Source organism: Glandiceps talaboti, chromosome 1 (genome assembly GCF_964340395.1).
Source record: "Glandiceps talaboti chromosome 1, keGlaTala1.1, whole genome shotgun sequence".
In the NCBI taxonomy this organism is placed as follows: domain Eukaryota; kingdom Metazoa; phylum Hemichordata; class Enteropneusta; family Spengelidae; genus Glandiceps; species Glandiceps talaboti.
In genome coordinates, this window is record NC_135549.1 from 22,116,318 (window position 1) to 22,138,817 (window position 22,500).

General features: G+C 36.1%; 1 protein-coding gene across 1 annotated transcript; it reads left to right on the plus strand.

The window, feature by feature from the left end:
* Positions 1-249: 249 nt before the first annotated feature.
* Positions 250-11,734, plus strand: LOC144432743 (kelch-like protein 12). Its single transcript, XM_078121018.1, has 11 exons — positions 250-503; positions 1,546-1,849; positions 3,086-3,239; positions 4,819-5,036; positions 5,836-5,985; positions 6,742-6,856; positions 8,014-8,120; positions 8,518-8,710; positions 9,227-9,484; positions 10,162-10,348; positions 11,048-11,734. Exons 2-11 carry the CDS (start codon positions 1,628-1,630, stop codon positions 11,172-11,174), a joined length of 1,731 nt encoding a protein of 576 aa, XP_077977144.1. The 5' UTR covers positions 250-503; positions 1,546-1,627; the 3' UTR covers positions 11,175-11,734.
* The last annotated feature ends 10,766 nt before the right edge of the window (positions 11,735-22,500 follow it).

Genomic DNA, 22,500 nt, shown 5'->3' on the forward strand with positions numbered 1-22,500 from the left:
CAGGTACTATCCTCGTACTTAGCCAATTTTACTTAAAATATCATATATGAAATTTTCGACCATTATTCTTATATTAAATACGAAATTTTGAATTGTAACTTTGCTAAGTTAGGTAAATAATCTTATAATAACTTCCAGATTAACTATTGTTCCATTAATATTATTTGTGCAGATCGATAGAACGAGGTTGCACAAATTGTAAATAGAGGAAATGACTGTCGATGAGGGCGTTACGTACAAATCTCAAGAAGTGCACGGTGGCGGTGGATTCTCGATCGCGATCGAGTGGTCGAAGAATATGCCATTGCTGTCCTATACACGTCATTGCGGTTTGCAGTAAGTTTATTCAATACAAGTAAAGTGTATGATTAAAATTGTCCATTCGATTAACAAGTTACAGAAATACGAGTCGTTGTACAGTACTCGAGCGGCACGGAGTGGAATATTCGTAACGTAGTCGTAATGCTATGGCTATGTCATGCATGTAGTATGTATCCAAAACAGTAAGTATTACCACTATAAATACATCCATGTTATTGTTTAGTTATATAGCATACTAGTAAACTAATTGTACAAGTTGCTTAGGGGGGGGAATTAGGCAATGGGAGGTAAGAGGTGACGCCCGGAGGTGACGATGGCCAAGTTTCAAGAGCTGTTCATTCCATGCTGATGGCTCGATCAGCCTGAGGCTGAACCGGATAATCTTCCAGAGTGACAGTGCATTCCCTTCATAACTTTAAGACAGATCATGGCTTCAAGGGTAATAGACACCCTATATTAAAGTCGATGTAATAATGAACTCGTATTATATGCAACATCATTTTTACATGAATACATAATAGATCTATCTGCAATACCACTACACCATTGTTTTCATAATTTCAATCGGTGGATCTAATGTTTACACCTTTGACCACACCTTAGAGATGAAATATGATCTGCATCATCACAATTAAACCCTAGTAATTTATTTTTAATCACTCATTACTAATTTATGATTCTCAAAACGATGAGATATCTTTGATGCAGAATAGAAAGACAATTTTTACAAATTACGATTATGTATGGGGTATCACCATGCACCAGTGATTATTACATGATTAATTGTACCCCCACCCCTCCATGACCCCCCTCCAGCTGGCCCCCACCCTGTCTCACATGTTACACAGTGGCAACACAGAAGCTTATAGATTGACGTTAATATTTACTAGATTGTTTACTGAGTTACAAATCTGTTTGACCAAAATCAAGTGAATATATATTTTATAGTAGTCACTTCCTCATTTACAGTAATGGTACATTGGTATAATGACAGAGGTGTAAATATCTGAAGAATTGATATATTCAGGTAGTGTCCCCATGGAAGGTAAACTTGACCTGTCTACTTCTCAAAAAAAACCTGACTTGTTACCAAAAGAATACAACTAGGAATGACCAATTAGAGCCCACATGCAGTCACACTGTGACAGTGTAATGATGTATGCCATTTCTTAAATTATATTTTCCAGAATTTTTGTAATTTTTCATATACTTTTTGTCGTTTAGTTTCAGGTTGTTGCCAGCAGTATCAATGAATCTAATTCGGTAGTAAAGAAAAGATTGGGATTGTGTATTGGAGACCTTGACCATGGCGACATCGGCGACCTGTAATAAGGGTACTTGTATGTCACCACAGAAGAGCATATTCAGTAACAGTCATGCCAAGGAGATACTGACTACCATGAACAATCTACGTAAAAGTGGTACACTGTGTGATGTCATACTCTCTGTGGAGGGAATTGATTTCCCAGTTCACAGGATAGTACTAGCAGCATGCAGTGATTATTTTTGTGCAATGTTTACAAATGAGGTGAGACTGAATCTATGGTACATGTATATTCTATGAAGTATACACCCTCCCTGCATATGTGCACACAAATGCGCACACGCATGTATGCACCCACCCACCCACACACTTGCACACACCCACACCCACACATGCACGCACACACATATGTGCACACGCACACACTCACACATACACACACGCACATACACATACACACGCACACACACACACACACACACACACACACACACACACACACACACACACACACACACACACACACACACACACACACACACACACCCTGTACTGTCTGTGGAAGGAATTGATTTCCAAGTTCACAGGATTGTACTAGCAGCATGCAGTGAAGAGTACAAAATCAAAAGAGAAAGTGGGTGGATTTTATTATCACAAATTTCTACCGCAAAGTTTCAAAATTATCAGAATGATCTTCAACCATTAGATGTCAAATTATGACATATCTATAGAGTAAATGAATAGAATTGTACTTTAAGACCAAATAACCATAGCAACAACAAAAATTCAGCTTTTCTAGAATCTTCTCACTTATTTCTAGCATCTTATATTATACATCATAGCGGTACAAAAATGAAGTCATAAAATGAAAGAACAACAATGTGACAATAACATAGTAACAAGAACTTAGAAGTATCATAGATCTGAAAGCAAGAACACACACTAATCCTCTGCAAGGTCAAGGGTCAAACTGTTTGTAAAGTAACATTATAGTCATTGTAATGGATAGTTGGCATAAACAGTGCATTTATAAATTACACCTCTGTGCAGGTATCAGGTGATAACAATAACCCTGTGTTTCCAATCATGTAGGTATAAGTATCCTACCTATAGCATTACAGGCGCCAATCTTAGGTAGGGTGGTTTTGTATTTACACACACAGGATGGTAAATGTTATGGCGTGGTGCTCGTTTACACTCAGAACAAGTGGGTAAGACCGTTTGTAGGTGTCCTAACTTGCGGTTCAAGACACTTTTGAATAAGGATATGATGCTAGACTGTTTTTGACTCCTACCTTTCGTAGGAATGAAGACTGATTCTTTTATGGCAGTGTAAACGGTGTTTAGTGTAAATGTATATTGTGTATAGTAATTGATATCCGTTATTCCAAGTCAGATTACAAAGCTAAATTGTTTGTATATACAGTATTTAGTTATCTATGGTTACTTCTAGTGATTAGACTAGAACTTTCAACTTTTTGTATGTAAATTTCTCAACAGATGAGTGAGAAACAAAAATCGTCAATAGAACTACAGGGCCTAAATGCTGACACTATGGAAGTCCTGCTTGATTTTGTCTACACAGAAACTGTGAATGTGACAGTTGAAAATGTACAAGAACTACTGCCAGCTGCTTGTTTACTGCAATTGAAAGGTAAGACAAAGTATCAATGTACATTTTTCAGGTTTATTCTTTTAATGTGATGTTCTTTTAGTTCCTTTTCACACACAAATTGGCAATCTACAGGTAATACTACAACCATGGTGCCACTTAAATTCGTAACTGTTTACCAGTAGTGGTTTTTTTTTAATATTCTTTGTCTTCACCAACATGAGACAACTTATCAGTCAAGAGAAAATTCAGTTCTGATAAATAAATACATTTTATCATATACCCAGTATTACTTCCAATGTAATGCAGTGAAGAGCAACTGAATCAAACCCGGGCAATAATTTTCCGTATCATGTCCCGACACACTTTGCCCAAATATGGCAAGTGGTCGATATCTGTTCACTCAGTGATTCAGCTTTGATTTTTCTTCTCAATTAAATATCTACATTTTTGCATATAAAATAATGTTTCGCTATCAATGTATGTGGTTATGTGATTCAAGTGATGTTTCAGTGCCACCACATATGATATATGATAAATCCTTTACAGCTGAATTTGGTTTTGCGAACCTCGGTAATACAGCTTACAGGCCCTCCTTAAGTCAGGCCCTTCCACCGTACAACTTTGGTGCACGAAAGTCATATCAGGGCCGTAAAGATTATTATAGGCCCTCCTTAAGTCAGGCCCTTCCACCGTACAACTTTGGTGCACAAAAGTCATATCAGGGCCGTAAAGATTATTATAGGCCCTCCTAAAGTCAGGCACTTTAACTGTACAACCTTAGTGCACGAAAGTCATATCAGGGCCGTAAAGATTATTATAGGCCCTCCTTAAGTCAGGCCCTTCCACCGTACAACTTTGGTGCACAAAAGTCATATCAGGGCCGTAAAGATTATTATAGGCCCTCCTAAAGTCAGGCACTTTAACTGTACAACCTTAGTGCATGAAAGTCATATCAGGGCCGTAAAGATTATTATAGGCCCTCCTTAAGTCAGGCCCTTCCACCGTACAACTTTGGTGCATGAAAGTCATATCAGGGCCGTAAAGATTATTATAGGCCCTCCTAAAGTCAGGCACTTTAACTGTACAACCTTAGTGCATGAAAGTCATATCAGGGCCGTAAAGATTATTATAGGCCCTCCTTAAGTCAGGCCCTTCCACCGTACAACTTTGGTGCACAAAAGTCATATCAGGGCGGTAAAGATTATTATAGGCCCTCCTTAAGTCAGGCACTTTAACTGTACAACCTTAGTGCACAAAAGTCATATCAGGGCCGTAAAGATTATTATAGGCCCTCCTTAAGTCAGGCCCTTCCAACGTACAACCTTAGTGCACGAAAGTCATATCAGGGCCGTAAAGAGTCATATTACACTTGGCTTGCACAGACATCAAATGTAATACAATATACTGATTTATCAATACTTAATTTCTTGGAGGCTGATTAGGTTAGAAGATCATCTTTTTCAGTGTGTAAGCTTTTTAACAACATTCTCTGATCATAAGGTCTGATAGAAAAATAGATAAAGATTGTATGAGATGTTTAGAGTAGCCCTCCACCTGGTAATATGATGTTAATGTATGTATTTGTCTTTCGTTTCATATCCCATCATTATCATTGCAGGAGTGAAAAGAGCTTGCAGTGAATTTTTAGAAAACCAACTTGATCCTACAAATTGTCTAGGTATTAAAAAGTTTGCAGAGACACACACATGTGCTGATTTACTAAGAGCTGCAGAAACTTTTAGCTACAAATATTTCTCTGAAGTTGTACAACAAGAAGAGTTTATGGCTCTAAGTAAAGATGAAATGAAGAATCTAATTGAAAGTGATGATGTCCAGGTACAGTTTTATTTGTTGTCACATTTCACTTTTTAAAAAAAAATTAATTTTGAAAAAATACACCGAAGCATAGTCCGTCTACTTTTCATTACTTGAAATATAATTTTGCTACTTAGCTATGTCAAAAGAGATGAAAACGATTGTGAGGGTTTCTTGATAAACACGAGACATTGAAATGTAATTTTTGCCACCTAGGTACATCATAAAAATAATAACCATTTGAGGGCTTCTTGGTCGACACCATGAATGTCACGCCGTGTGCTACATACACATGCATTTAATAGTACTGGTGCCACAATGGATACTTTACTATAGGCATGCATGAAAATAAGTCAACCTTCTTGTTCTATTTTGACTCAGTAGCGTGAGGTAAAACGCTATTGTTGCAGGTATCGAGAATTAACTAAATTACATGTTTACTAGTCATTGATGGTATTGTGTACATTGGCTTGATGTCTCTGTGTAAACATTATGAATAATGAGTCCAAACCATATGATTGCTTGAAAACAAATTTGCAAATTTGGTAGACTCTCAATTTACAAATTTTAAATATTAAATTGATTTTTTATATCATCAGAAAAGATGACATTGTTGTAAGAAGAGTCATATAGAGAAATAAGTAACCACTGGCTGGTAATTAAATGTGTTCATAATTTTGAGGGTTTTGGACAATAAAATTACAAGCAGAATAGTAACAGCATGTCCTCTCCAAGACATATGGTAACAGGAAGGCATCGATCATTTATATTAAAAATATGATATTTGTAATATTTGAAGGAAAAGCTTTATTTTTGGCAGGTAACAACAGAAGAGCCGGTTTTTGAGGCAGTATTAAACTGGGTGAAACACGATGAAGTCAATCGTAAAGAGTACCTACCTGAGTTGTTGTCTTTTGTCAGACTTCCATTATTATCACCTAAATATCTAACAGATATAGTAGATACTGAGGTAAATATAACCATTTTACACTTTATAACATCTTATGCTTCAAAATACATATTTATGTAGTCAGGGGGTAGGGTGGGTGTATAGGGTGGGGAGGAGGGTGGATGGGTGGATAGGGTGGGGAGGAGGGTGGATGGGGAGGTGTTCATTGGTCCTTTACACCAAATATTAAATTTTTTAGTAATAATGCTTTCTTTTCCAGATTCAAAAAAAGGCATGTTAATCAGATTACAAGCATATAGGAAAACAATTATACAGTAAGATAGGAAAACTGGGAAAACAGAAATTAGTTGTTTGGCAACTAGTTAAGTCTGTTTCCACTTGTTTTTAAGTGTCCAACAAAACTTGGAAAATGTCTCTTGGCAAACTGTTCATATTCTCTGAAAATAACTGACTGTACAATGGATTTCATATTGGAGTTCAATATTTACAAGCCTTCTCTCAGGAAGTTCACAAAGTGCTTAAGACGGAACTCTACGATGAAACATTAATGGCTTTAATATTTTGCAGAATTGACTCATACATACATACTGTTATGTTCCTTCCTGCTAGGGCTAGGCTTTTCAGATATCTTATAACCACTGTTCTCCTAAAAAAAAAGAAAAAAAAAAGAGTTTATTTTTCAAGTGTACATGTAGGGTATTGATGGTTGGGTTACGTTAATCCACATGTGTTTGAAGAACATCAATAGAAACTGTATGTATTAAAATATTGCATAAAAATTTGTAAAAGTAAACTTCTGGATTATATCTGGTGTAGGTGCTAATCAGGAGTAGCCTAGATTGCAGAGATCTTGTTGATGAAGCTAAAAGGTTTCACTTGAGACCAGAGTGCAGAACTGAAATGCATGGCCCAAGAACAACTCCCAGGACAGGTAAGAAGGTGGAAACTTGCAAAGGAATTAAAACATTGACATAAATATTCATCGTTGTGTACACTTGTTGAATCACTCGTGTAGCTTATTGTTAACAGGAGTATAGTACCAACACTGATACAAGTGAATATTTTTCCTCAGGCAGGGATTAGCGCCCTCTAGTGTTCAAATTCAGAACTTGAATGTCCGCCTTCTCACAATTATCATATCTATGTATGAGCTATTGAGACTATCCCAATCCATTATGTTATCTGTATTTCAATAGTCAAATTGAGCTAATTATATATTTTATCTTTATTTACAATCTGTATTTCTTTGTACCTTTAATTTATGAATAGCTGCAACACATACCTTGGGTCTTTTGTCATAATACATGTTCTTGGTATGAACTTTGACAAACAGAATAATTAGAGAGTAATGTGAAAACACAAATTTTGACATTAGCTTTCATTAAGTATAAATTTAATGAATGTTGTCTTCCTCAAAACATAAATATTGTCAATAAGGGATGGACAAAAGTAGAATGTAAACATGGTCATTTGGTGACGCTCTACACATCATTTGGTGACACTCTACACATCATTTGATGACACTCTACACTTCATTTGATGACACTACACTTCATTTGATGACACCCTATACTCCATTTGGTGACAGTACACTTCATTTGGTGACACTCTACACATCATTTGGTGACACTATACACATCATTTGATGACACTCTACACATCATTTGATGACACCCTACACATCATTTGATGACACTCTACACTTCATTTGATGACACCCTACACATCATTTGATGACACTCTACACTTCATTTGATGACATTACACATCATTTGATGACACCCTATACTCCATTTGGTGACAGTACACTTCATTTGGTGACACTCTACACATCATTTGGTGACACTATACACATCATTTGGTGATACTCTACACTTCATTTGGTGACACTCTACACTTCATTTGGTGACACTCTACACTTCATTTGGTGACATTCTACTCATCATTTGGAGACACTCTACACATCATTTGATGACACTCTACACGTCATTTAATGACACTCTACACATCATTTAATGACACTCTACACATCATTTGCTGACATTCCACTCAGTGTGCCTTATCTAACTATTTGTCTTGTATTTATAGGATCTGATGAGAGACTAGTGGTAGTTGGTGGTTTTGGTACACAGCAATCACCAGTAGCTAATGTTGAAGAGTTTGATCCTAAAAGTCAATCCTGGCGATTCCTACCTGTAAGTGTAACATACATATAGTTCTACTCATAATATCTTCCTGATTGTAATGCATTCATTGTAATTCTTCATAATGTATCCTGCATGTCTTCTTTTTGAGGACTGTTATATTTTGTTGGAAAATGAGAAAAAGTTGATGAACTTTTGATAAGTGCATTATGACAAAATCCCAAAAAATTTCAAAACTATTATCTTATTTTCCTGTCAATTGTAAATTTAGTGTTGTGTCACTGTCTCACACACTTTAGTCCCACAAATAAAAAAATGCATTTCTGTTCAAGATATTGGACATGTAGAAAAATGTATTTCTTCCATCAAGATTGGATAGAATGTATTCCTATGAGATTGAGTGAGCCTCCATGATGGTAATATGTGTACATAATTTTTACTTTGCTAGAATTTGACAAAGAAGAGGAGATACGTAGCTGTAGCATCCCTTGGTAGTAAACTTTACGTCATTGGTGGTTTTGATGGACTCTCCAGACTAAATACAGTAGAATATTTAGATTACAATGCAGAGGATGATGGATGGAATACTGTAGCACCCATGAATGTTAGGAGAGGACTGGCTGGGGTAGCAGTACTTGGAGGTGAGTTGTAAGGATTGGCTGGGGTAGCAGTACTTGGAGGTGAGTTGTCAGGGCTGGCTGGGGTAGCAGTACTTGGAGGTGAGTTGTAAGGATTGGCTGGGGTAGCAGTACTTGGAGGTGAGTTGTAAGGATTGGCTGGGGTAGTAGTACTTGGAGGTGAGTTGTAAGGACTGGCTGGGGTAGTAGTACTTGGAGGTGAGTTGTAAGGGCTGGCTGGGGTAGTAGTACTTGGAGGTAAGTTGTCAGGACTGGCAGGTGTAGCATCCCTATTGTACTTGGAGGTGATTCACAAAGGTGGCCATCATATTTCTGGAGATAATTAATTAATAATAACAACTTTAGGGAACAATAGATCTGAAGTTAGCCATTACAAGTTCTTATTGAATCAGTAATATATTAATTTTATTGTAAGAAAAAGGTAAAACAATTCATGTGATTACAGTTATTTGATGTAGATTTTCATGTACAGTACAAATATACATTCCTTTGGATGAACATATTTTCTCTCATTCCTAGATATTATTTATGTAGCTGGTGGTTTTGATGGCATCATACGACACCGCTCACTTGAACGCTATGACCCCCATATAGACCAATGGAGTGTCCTAGCTGAAATGGAGACTGGTAGAGAAGGAGCAGGATTGGTTGTAGCAAATGGAATGCTCTATTGTATAGGAGGGTATGATGGAGTGAATATACTGAAATCGGTAGAAAAATATGATCTTGCCACAAATCAGTGGTCGACAGCTAGTTCTATGGTTACTAGAAGATCTGGTAAGAAAACTGCAATGTGCCAAACTTGTTCTTAAGATGCTAGCATTTTTTGCTAGTGTAATAGTACACAAGAAGTACAAGAAAGCCTTGAAGGCCCTGTATGTGTAATAGAGTTATTCAAATATCTGACAATAAGGCCCTGTATGTGTAATAGAGTTATTCTAGTGTGTGACAAGAAGGCCCTGTATGTATATGAGTTATTCAAAATATTTGTGACCAATAAGGCTCTGTATATGTAATAGAGTTATGTGGCCAAGAAAGCAAATGTATTAGTACAGTATGTGTAAAACAATTGTTCAAAGTTTTGATTGAAGGCCCTGCATGTGTAATAGAGTTATTCAAAGTAATCTAGAAGGTTCTTTATGACTAATACCATTTTATAACTGAATCACATGTGTTAGTTTACTGTGATGTTGTTTTTGATAGTTTTCATTCTGGTTACAAAGTGCATACCTTTACTTCTACATTGCAATGTGGTTAGTAAGTATAAGGGGTTAGCGTTAGTCTCAGAAAGCATTCACTATTTTCTCACTTTCAGAAGAACTGACCAAACAATTCAAATGTTTAGGGAAGAATTTCTCAATGGGGAGAATAGAACAGTCCAAAGTTGTTGTTAACACAAATCAAGACAGTGTTCATCAGCTAAGCTGACAGTTTTGTTAATTCTTCTTTTTTAGGAGCTGGAGTTGCATTGCTGAATGACATGATTTATGTAGTTGGTGGTTATGATGGGTCAACACATCTTGCCTCAGTGGAATGCTACAACCCAAGAGCAGACAGCTGGTCTATGATTACAGGAATGACTATGCCACGGTGCTACGTTGGTGCTGCTGTCATGAAGGGTAAACTGTATGCCATTGCAGGGTAAGTTGCTGTCATGAAGGGTAAACTGTATGCCATAGTAGGGTAAGTTGCTGTCATGAAGGGTAAACTGTATGCCATAGCAGGGTAAGTTGCTGTCATGAAGGGTAAACTGTATGCCATAGCAGGGTAAGTTGCTGTCATGAAGGGTAAACTGTATGCCATTGCAGGGTAAGTTGCTGTCATGAAGGGTAAACTGTATGCCATAACAGGATAAGTTGTAGTGCTATGTTAGTGCTGCTGTCATGAAGGGTAAACTGTATGCCATAGCAGGGTAAGTTGTAGTGCTATGTTGGTGCTGCTGTCATGAGGAGTAAACTGTATGCCATTGCAGGGTAAGTTGCAGCAGTGCTAGGGTAATCACAGTGTTTGATCCAAATATGTTGGCTACTTGTATGTCTTCATAAATAAAGTAACCCCAATTAATATGTCAGTGATTATTGAGTATTGCAGAAAGCAACTTTTTCAGTTGATCGCTTTGTTTATTGTACTTACTTTATATTCATTCATGTCATTGGTTGTAGACCTTGAAGACGACCTCCTGTGTGAGGTCTGAACGTTGACAAATAACGATTCTACTATGACTACCAAACAGGTAGCATGAACAGTTTTGTGTGAGTTTTGCTGATAAAAGGGAAATATTGGTGAAACACATTGCCTTGACTGTGATAAATACATGTACTTCTCTCTTCCCATTGACAGGTATGATGGAAGTGCGTTACTGAATAGTGTTGAATGTTATGACCCAATGATAGACAAATGGGACCTACTACCACCAATGACGATACAGAGATGTGATGCAGGGGTTACTATTATGAGAAAAACATGACGTGTAGTTCATACCAAGCGGACATATGACTCTCCCCTCAACATCCCAGTGTTCACCCTTTCTTATCAAAGTATTCAGATTCAGATTACAGGGTAAACTTCGTCATCTCAGCCATGGAAGTAATGTCTGTTGAATCTGAATCTTAGTATGAATCTGAATATGATAACAATGTGATGCACAAATATGGGATTTTGTCTCAAAAGAAGGAGAGTGTATACAATAGTTTCTGCTGGGATGTATGGGTGTTCTATCAAAATGACTGCCACCCTATAGGAACAAACAGGGCATTTCTGTACTTGCAAATATGAAAATGCTGGTAATTTTAAATGTAATATTTTAGTGTTGATGGTGTCACTTGTGTAGGTAGATGATTTCATACATGTAACACAACTCATCGTAAATTGGACCAAAATGTACTCTTTTTGACAATAGTACTTGTACGTATGAATTCATTGTGGTGAAAGCATAGCTGATGACTAGTTCAAGCATGTATTGTAAAAAATACTAGTACAGTAATATGTACTTAGAATTTACTTTTCTATAAACTGTGCCTTTGAGTTCTTCTGTCAAACCGATTTATAAAAGCAAAAGCTAAAAATTTTGCAATGATCAAATTTGTAATTCTTGCTATAAACCACCTGATAATAACATATGTTTGATGAAAACAAAACAAAAAGATTGCCAAAAAAGTTTGACATCTGGATGCATTGGTGAAATAAAACGGTATTTTGATGCTAAAATAGTGGTTACGTCAGTGCCAAATCATACCTCTAGAGGGCGATATTCGATGTCATCATTATCAACTACACCAAGTTCTTGTGATGAATGGCACATAGGATTCCTGTAAGCATTCACTAATTGTGTATTGTACCAATTACAGGTGATTAGGGAAAATATACATTCTTTGTGTTCTGGAAATATTTACTTCAAAGACTGAAAAACAAACTGAAATTTTAAACTGTTGATTTTCCAACAGAAATGTTAAAGCTATAATGTGTTAACAAAGAAAATGTTTGGCTTCCTTTGCTGTTGCCCACAGGTCTTTCAGATGAGTAGTTTTGGAGATAGCCACAAAAAGAGTTTGAAAAAATTAGCTGACAGTCTATGTCCAATGTTGTTGGGCTGTGGAGTCCATTGTCTTCATCATGCATCTCTGTACTCAAGTGTGCACATATAAGACTCCTTAGCTTGACAGTTTTTGCAAAACGGTCAATTATAATTCACCCAAGAGTTCAAGAGACACAAACACTTTCCCAGTGTTCTAGTGGGTGTACAGAGCAACTGAACAACAAATTATGGTAGCTAAACTAAACCTATACTGAAGAAACACTCACATTTGGACTTGGGTGACTTTTTGAATTTTTAGCTCATAGACATGCTGACAATGGTCAGTATTGCTAGCTAAATGTTGTAAGTCCGTGTACAGTGTATTCAGTCAGTCAGTGTCCATTTGAACAGTTTGAAGAGTCATTTATGCCATTATGTCTTTCTCCAGTTGTGTATATCATACCATTCTCACATGCCAGAGAATAGTTTTCCTCAGACGCAACAAAAAAAAATACAAGGTAACGTTGCTATGAAGAGGACAGCACTTTATATTAAGCGGACTCTTTATCAAGTAACTGAGGTCTGTCAATGAATAAACTTTTGAGAATTTACAATCCAGGCACAGAGGTGAATAACATAATGCTATTTTGGGGTTTCCTTTTTAGTAGATTTTCAAGAAAATATGAACAAAACATGTTTTGATTAATAGCAGTTTGAGGGCTAAAATTGTGTAAGAAAAGTCAGAACAAACTTCGGGTACTCTTAATAAATGCTGATTAGTAAATCTTGGACTTGTCTCCTTGAACTAAATCATTACGAAAAGTGATCGAACAAAATCATTAATACAACTTATTATCCATCCTTGCCAAAAATAAAGAAGATAGGGAGTATTTGGGGTACCTTTATGTGTCTGATAATTACATGAATTTTAATCAGATGCAGAAATAAACTTTACAAGCTCTAAAAGGTAAAGTGTATGTCATAGTACACATCACTTGTACTACATGACCTTTCACCCCTTAATTATATATGCAACAATCAGTTCAATATGTGATTGGCTCCTAAAATTATCTTTTATTCTCTACACCAATCAGAATTTTTTATTTGAATTATTCATTGTAGTGAAATTTACATTTGTTTACTGATGTGAGCATAATGTCAATTTTTTTAGAAAGTGGCTGTTAATGTTTCCTCCAAACAATAAAACTCGGTACATTTTTTCAATTGTTATTTGCAGTATTATTTATTTGTACAATATACATATTCAGAATAAATATTGCGAGAGAACAAAATGTTGTATTATGGTTATTAACATTTACCTACATACATACATACATACATACATACATACATACATACATGCATACATACATACATAGACATGTACGTATGTACATACATACATACATACATACATACACACACACACACACACACAGACACACATACATCCCTCCATCCATTCTTGCATACACACACATACTGTAACAACATGTTTGGTACGTACCAAATCTTTGATTATCTGACTGTCTGAATTGCCAGTTTGTAGCCAAGCACGTGTGATCATTGTCTCCATCTTTCTGTGGACTATCAATGGGCTACTGTCAAATGGTTGTCATGGTTACTGTCAACTCACACATTTCATTATACACCAAAAAAAACCACAACAAAGTGATGAAGCAAGACATCAACAAATGAGTTGAAGAACAGTACCGTTATTTTTATTTGGCATCACAATGTTATGATTGACAAAATTCACAAATGATCGATTGTAAACTGAAAATCTTAACTATAAGAACCATGTTAGTCTGCCCTCAACAGTCTTTGACTGATGAGTGAGGGCGCTCTAACATGGTGTACCTTTCCAGACTACTGAAAATCCGAAATACTTGATGTGCAATATACTAATGTCTAAACACTTCAATGTGCTTTTAATAACACTGAATCTATCAGGGATGACCATAACTGGACTTCTTGGGAGACAAGTATTTGTCCAGTATAAATAAAAGATTATTATCTGTTTATATAACGTTCTTGTTTTCCATATGCTGAACATATCAATATTAAAAGGGTCATAATTATACTAAAATCTACCTGATATTCCCAGGTCATGTAAAATTCATTCTTGCAAACCAGAGCAGATATTTCTTCCGCAACACTTTGGTGATGCGTCTTTGATGGTGCCATAAATAGGATGTGGTTTACGACTAGGGGTAAAATCCTGGTATGGAAATCTATGCAAGTTTTACACACACACACCCCCCCCCCCCCCCCACAAGAATTATAATTTTTTTGAAAACCATATAAATCATCTTTATACCTGTATAATAGCCATAGATTTGTGTTTTGAATGAAATTCATAAATCATGGAATATTATGTGAGTATTCACACTTGATTGGTATTCAGATAAGGGAAAACAGCCAAAGGAAGACATTTTGTGAAATTGCAAATTTTCTCAGCAATGTTGACATATAGGGCGCCCTCTAGAGGGTTTGTGGAGTCCGGATTACTAAATAAAATTCAAATCAACAGTAGTACTGTATTTCTTTACATCATAAATTATGTCTTTCAAAGTTGGCACAAAAGCTGGTAACATTAAATGGATGGGACGGTCTCAGAATGTCAAACCCTGGAAATGAAATTCCTGGGAGGGGGGGGGGGGGGGGTTTGCTTCATTTTGATTGCGGCACTTCATTTTCACATCAGATATTTGATCACAATTGCTTGACAGTCATACAGTCAAAATGTAACATAAGGGACACAAAGAGATTTGACATCTTTACTGGAAGTAAAAACAGCTAGTTTTAAAAATTCATTTGCATTTTTCTGTTTCACTTGAAGTTGTACCCTATTTGGAGTACACAACTGACCTTAAGTGAAGGAATTTCGCTTCCTGGGTTTGTGTCAAATTCTGAGACGGTGTCGCCTAAATAAACATATATATAAGAGTACAAGCATTGTTTGCCATGAACAAATTTACAGAGGTATCAATCAACCTATCGACATCAAATTCTGACTAAATTTTAAACCATTTCAAATGTGAACAAATGATATCAAACTTTTCACAAGAAGCCAGGATTTTAGTCACTATATTTTCAGAACATTGAGGTAATGAAGGGTGGGAGTGACTCCCTCATCCTTGCCTCCTATATCCTGAAATTTAGCCCCCAAAAGGGACTCTTCATTGTCTCCGAGTACAAGTCCAACCAAATACTACAGAAGTAGTTGCTGCTCTAGTCACTCTTGTGAAAGACTTCAGCTAACAACCATTGTATCTTTCACTGTTGTCTTTTGTAAAACAGTAAATAGGCATTCTCCTTCACTTCAGGAGTGTCACATTCCTTGACCATGTCTTGAACAAGACTAACACGGTCATCATCAAACTTGTACCACTCGTCATTGAGCGCTTGACAATATGCGATGTAGTGTCCGTATGAGGCACTCTGACCGCCCTGATGTAAGCACAACCCGCATAGATTATACACATTGTTGACTGCCATCCCTGATGTGTCAAAGACAAGATCTTTCAGATCAAAATTGGTAACTGGTATCTGTACGGCAGTGTGTTTTTTACATGCAGTTCTATTGTGTGCATCATACTGAAAACGCATCAATTGAATCACAAGACATTCAGGTAATTTGCATAACAATGATCTGCGCTGCCCAGGTGTGAAAGTTCTGGAACAACCGTTGACATTATCATTGTTGGCGTCGCAGTGATTACAATCGTTTCCGTTCACACTACCATCCACTGATTTGGCATCAGGAGTGCTTACATCTTGGTTGACCTGTTTTCTGATACGCTTGGATCTCCGCTTTGGTTTCTCTGCAATGGTTTGTTTACTCTGTGTGTCTTGATTGTTACAGGTACAGGCCAAACTGTCTTGTCCACTCAGCTCTTCCACGTAACTGAATTTCTCAAAGCAGTGAAGTAAGTTGACAAGTGATGATTGAGAACTACTAACCTCGTAGGGTTCAGCAATAGGTACGGGCAAAACTGTGAATGTCTCTATACTTACTGAGATACGATTACAGGTCAGGCAATGTCTGGCATCTACTAACTGTCCTGTAAATACTTCATCTATGACTGAGGTATTCTTACGACAATAGCATAACCACTGTAAATTTGAAAGTGCAATGATGTTATCAGTATACGAGTTCTCTTCGAGACCATTTGCATGCTCAATCTCGTTTTGGTAATGTTCAATGAGTTCGGTTATCCGATTTTCACTTACGTCACCATACGTAAACTGCAGCATAGATTCCATGACAGCGGCTGCTGAACCCGCTGCGGGTGACAATTGTTGACTACTGTTGCTTCTATTTAAAATCAGCTGCAAGGTACTCAACATCCAAGTTAAAAACTCAGCAGCATCTTGCTGCAACTGTATGCCATAGTCTGGGTTGGCTATAAGACTTGGTGCCATTCTGTAGATACTGCTACGTAGTGCTGTAGCATTCACTACAGATGTCCTACTTGTTCCTGGTATAATATTCAAAGTTTCTAGAAGATTCCCAGTAGTTGTTACAAAAGCCATCTCTGATTGGTTGGCTATTGCATTTTGCATCTGATTTCCTAATATGGCAGCCAATGAGGGTGTGTGTGCCAAACACTGTAATACTGAGTTCATAAAGCAGACATTTTGTCCATTGTTGGCAAGTCCTGGGAGAGCATTCATACAAGAGTTGTATCCGAGGCAAGACCAAAATCTATTACTCAAATTCGAATCATTGTGGCTGCCATGATTTACAGTTGGAAGAGATATGGAAGACTTGATATTTAACTTTTTCTCACTCCTTTTCAATTTAGTAATACTTCCACCTGCTCTCTCAGTCACTTCCTGTGTACTTTTCACTTCCTGTGTACTTTTCACTGGCGGTGTACTTTTCACAACTTCTTGATCAAGGTGTAAGGGTTGTCGATTTTTATGAATACTTGGTCGTTTTAGAGACATATACAACTCATCGTCTGAATCCTGCATGGGTGTCTCACCAGGATTATACACAGCTTTAACTTTGCTTCTTGGAAGTGCTGGTTGCTGTTTGTGATTCTGTTTTGTTCCGTACCAGCTGGCGTAACAAAATGTACCAACTGCCAAAACCCAGAGAACGTAAGGTCTGTGGTACATAAGAGCTATAATTCCACTTATTAGCAAAAGTGCTAACGACTCAAGTAACCAGATTCTGGATCTTTGTTGTACAGTTCTACAAAATTAAAACAAAAACATTCACAAAATTTAATTTTATCTTCACATACATATCAAATATACAAAAATTTTTTTTACATATATTAAACTGTCTGACTGATGACCCAAATAAATTTACATATATTATTTCAATTGTTTCAACTCTTAATGAAAACAACCATCCCCAAATGAGTATATATATATTTTTTAAATACTAGCTTTTATAAGTAGCTATTATTCCCCAATATCTTTTATTCACTCAGTTGAGGAAAATAAGAGTGAAATAAGGGACCTTGTCTTGACTTGTACTAACATAACCCCTGAGTCACAAATATGCTCTGTTTGAATGAGACATAAATTGGAGAACATATACTATCATAGTCCTGCTTGCATACGGAGTAAGTCGTCCCTTGAGGGTCATGTCAGTAATCTAGACCCGTTCACCGTTTGCAAGCAGGACTAATACTATCACAGCTGTGTAAGTGCGTGATTAATTTAAGAAAAGAATGGGAAAATATTGATGGTTTTGAATATTTTGACTCGTATTTTAAGCATTGGAAGAACCAATGATGTAGACATGTGTTGCAGTGACGTAGGATATGACCAGAAAATATATCCTACATTTTTTTTTACAAGATTATACACTCAAAGTTAGAAAAATTAAAACTTGAAATTAACAAAGATATCAAATTGAATTTGGAGAAAATAAACAGAAATGTTACTTTTTAACGAAACGTTTTGTATGATTTAATGCGAACAGTGTTAAATTAATATTTGTATTATTAATAAAAAGTATAAGTGAAAAAGTATAAGTGATAAATTCATAATTTATATAATTTACAAATTATTGATTTATTTTTACCTTGCTTGGTCGAGAAACTTTTTCACAATCAAGTCCACAATCATAAAAAGGACTACCTCTATAACGAAGTGACGAGCGATAGTCCATGGGTAAATGAAATCAGTGATAAATAACCAGGCCGTTTCTATGGAAACGTTAGTCAAAGTCATCTTCGCATCAGCTGTTTCTCGCTTGTGTTGCCGGTCAACATCTGTAAGAAATACTGTGTGTCACCGTTCGTCTCATGCAGCTGTGATGGAATATTATTGCAAGTGCAAAAATTAATGACAGTTGCATATGAAACGACCATCTAATCTTCGTGTTCGTTTTCAGTGTACTTATGGTCTTGTACGGGTTTCATGCATATCCGCATGGGCTCATAAGAAAACTTTTCCGCAAAATCATTCTTCACTGGTGGCCATATTGTAATTTGTAATCATCATGTGCAATAGCGCCCCCTTTCAACTACAAAAAAAAAGTATTTCTAAACCATAGAGGGCGTAGTCCGTTGCGACATTTCCAGGAACGCACTTTCAGGATACGCAACATTAACACTACCCAAAGGTATTCTGATCTGCACGACTAAAATTTGCATACGGGTCGGAGAGGGCAGTGAAACACCATATCAACAACAGAAGTTTGTTTCGCGTAAAGGTAAGACCTTATACATTGACAAATACTAACATGGAGTGAGATTTCACTAACTAATATATCCATGCTAATAATATTAGTTTGTTTGAAACTACTAAACTTAAATCACCCCCTTTAATAGTGATCGAGTGATTATGTAAACATAAATACAAGATTAGTGTCGACAAATAAATAAATGGCTAGGAACTGTTCAATGGTACATGTAAGTTTAATCTCAGACTACGTTTGTTTTGCGTACAGGTTTTATACCCGTTATGTCGAACGCCTACGCATTTTAACTTTCAACAAATCAGACAATGGTGATGGGAATCAATAATTAAACCAATGTACCATTGTGGTACCATTCAATTAAGTTTGAGGACGTGGAAAACAATAGATGATACGCCAACCCTGTCAAGCTAGTACAAAAAATATAATACTGCACTTGATTTATTTGTACTGTTTTAAGATAGTGTCAGTGTGTTGAATGATTTATTGGACATTTCTTGTAGTAAATCAGTGTTTAGTTCTGCATTATGTTACCATAGGAACTGATTGAAATATTAAACTTTATGTGTTATGTATGTGTATGGAAATATCCCCCCCCCCTCACTGTGGCTACTGATGATACTTTCAATGGTTTTGTTGTTTTGAGTCAAATATGAGAAAAACTCGGATATCTTGTAAGTCACCAAATAGTAAGAGATTGGGGAACACCAAATGTTGGTGCGTCATTTTAAATTGTGTGTGTCAATAGCATGTCAAATTGGCAAACTGTTTGCATGTATACTTCTCTTTGTGTGTTTATATGTTGTTATTTTTTTCATTTACCCAGATAGGCGATAGCAGCATACTACTATAATCACCCATCAACTTATGGTTCAACTAACCTGTAAATAAGAAATGAACTTCACAATGTCTTTCCTAGATGCCATATACATTGTTGCTATCCTTCTGACGCTTAACTGTAAAAAGCTACCTGTTTTGGTAAGTCAACTTGTTGTCATGGTGATTGTCATATTGTGTTTTGTTGTCATGGTGATTATTATCATAGTGTGTTTTGTTATCATGCTGATTATTGTCATATTGTGTTTGTTGCCATGGTGATTATTGACATGTTTACAGCAATCTGATTAAAATCAGGTCATGGTATAATTCACTGTGTCACATTGTTTTTTAACCTCTGTGTGTTGATTATATAATTTGGGTGATTGCTGTATCTACTATTTGAACTCAGATGTACTGGTTCATAGCCTGTTTACGGTGCTGTCGAGATATCGTTAGTCCTCATATTCTTCAGTGGAGAAGACAAGGGCTAGGTGATATGACAGCTACAGTGTTGCAGCCAGAGGTTTTTTTTGTCATTTGACACACATTCTTTGGACCTGACCCACAATTTTTGAAGTGATGGGTCATAGATGGCCCACAGTAAAATTGTATACAAATATGTTTAGCGACATGACCACGCCTATAGCAACAGCCAAATGATTGCATATACTTTGTATTGCATAGATAACAACAGGGTTGGATAGGCAACTGCATATTAATCATTCAGCAAATATCCAACATGGATCAGCATGTGGGTAAATATTTTTAAAAACTGTACAGTTGTGCGACAACTCCATTGGAGCTTTTTTTATAATGTCCCCAGAAAAATGAAAGTCTCTGGACACTATGTCCCACTCTTTCAAAAGGCTAGCTGCAACACTGCAGCTAACGATAACGTATCTCGACAGTGCAGTCACAAGCTAGTTCATTGCCTTGAGCACAAAGGAGAACCGTCCGCTGTTGACAACATCTTGAATCTCATATCCATATTGTTGGTACAAGTGACACAAACTAACATTGATAATTTGAAAATCATAAACACCTCATTTACATATGTATTATCAAAATGAATTGTTGCTCAGATAAAGGAAGTGGCAAACACTGAAATAACAGAATGGTAATCAAATACACAATTTGTGTTTATAGTTGCCATGGTGACTGATGTCATGGTGATTATTCTTGTCAAGTATATTCATATTTATATTTTGATATTTCCATCAATAATATGATTGAATAACATTATTGTGTTGTGTTTTTTTTTATTGATAATTGTTGATTGCTTGTTGCTGTGCAATATATCCAACAACATGACATTTGCTGAGATATAGTGATTACATTATGTACAGCAAGTGCCACTCAGTGTGTCATTTTCTACAAAGTGTGCGTCAAGCACTTTTATGCCGACTTTGTCAATTTCGGGACCCTTATACATACCTGGCAAGTGAGTGAATGTACCTGAGATCCCTGGACATTTTGCAGGATATATTCTTGAATGAATAAATACACAAGTGTGTTTAACTTTATGACATATCCCCATCTCCGTTATATTCCCATAGGCTGATGAAGTTCACAGTAGATGCAGCAAGGGACAAGTCTTATTGAATATTGTCAACTCTGACAGTGAGATATGTCTAAATGCAGGTCAGTAATGTATCATTATTTTATATCTCACTATTGACCAAATTTATAACCAGATTTCTGTTAATTACTGTCAATGAAACTGTAACATTATGACTACACTGAAAACTGAAATGTACTTGAAATCAACTCATTTGTTATTTTTCAGAGCTGCAAGGATTTTCTCCATACGCAGACATACCATGTGGCAGCGAAGTTTACAGTATTAAAAGTTTTCAAATTGATAATGATATGTACTTGGCAATAGCAGACAGAGACAAAGGTAAAAAAATCACTTCGTCATCTTTTTTATATTAATCATGTATCATCATTAAAGGGACAGATATTGTAATGTATGTCAGATATTGAAATTTCAAATCTAAAATAGTGACTACTCTGATTTTTCTTTTTATAAACACGAGGAGCATCATTATTATTATCGGAAAGTGTCACAGTAAACGTGTCATTGTATAAAATAATAGTAATAATATTTATTTTCTTAAAAAGCACACTACACTGCATCTCAGTGCTCTTTACAATACTCAAAAAGGAAGAAAAATGGATAAAAAGACAACAAAGAACAATTTACGTGGTTAAAAATGAAAAACAAAACATTACAACGTAAACAAGCCTAATATGACAACAATAACATGAAATTACGTCCCTGAAAATAACAAAATTACAAAGTTTTCGTTTGCCCGAAAATCACATCTGGTAATATTGCTTTTAAAAAATGTACTTTACTGATTACACACTTAATTCAGGAGAGAGTTGGAATTGTGACAGTGTAATTTAAAGGCTGCATAACCCTGACTGGTGTGTGGGGTTTTCAAAATTTAATTAGTAACTATTAAATTATGTCATAATGACACTAATGTATCATATCTGAATTCTTGATGAGAAGTCTACCTGTTGCTAAGACATGTGTCAACATGGTTTAATAAATCAATCGTGTATTATAACAATATTCCAATATCCTACAAAATCTGAACAAAGAACTCCCTATGTGTCAGACTTTCACCTTTTAATTTTTATAAGAGGTGCAAGTTTAGGGGAAAACTAGAACAATTTAAATAATGTGATGTTAAAGCTGCACTAGCTGTAACTGAACATATTTTTTGAAAATGTTTTGTTAGATACAATAACTCGTAATACCGTACACTCTGAACAGTATTG

Coding starts and splice junctions, on each gene's coding strand:
- LOC144432743 (XM_078121018.1), top strand. CDS start 1,628: ATGGCGACATCGGCGACCTGTAATAAGGGTACTTGTATGTCACCACAG. Junction 6,857..8,013: donor AAGAACAACTCCCAGGACAG/GTAAGAAGGTGG, acceptor TTGTATTTATAG/GATCTGATGAGAGACTAGTG. Junction 8,121..8,517: donor AATCCTGGCGATTCCTACCT/GTAAGTGTAACA, acceptor TTACTTTGCTAG/AATTTGACAAAGAAGAGGAG.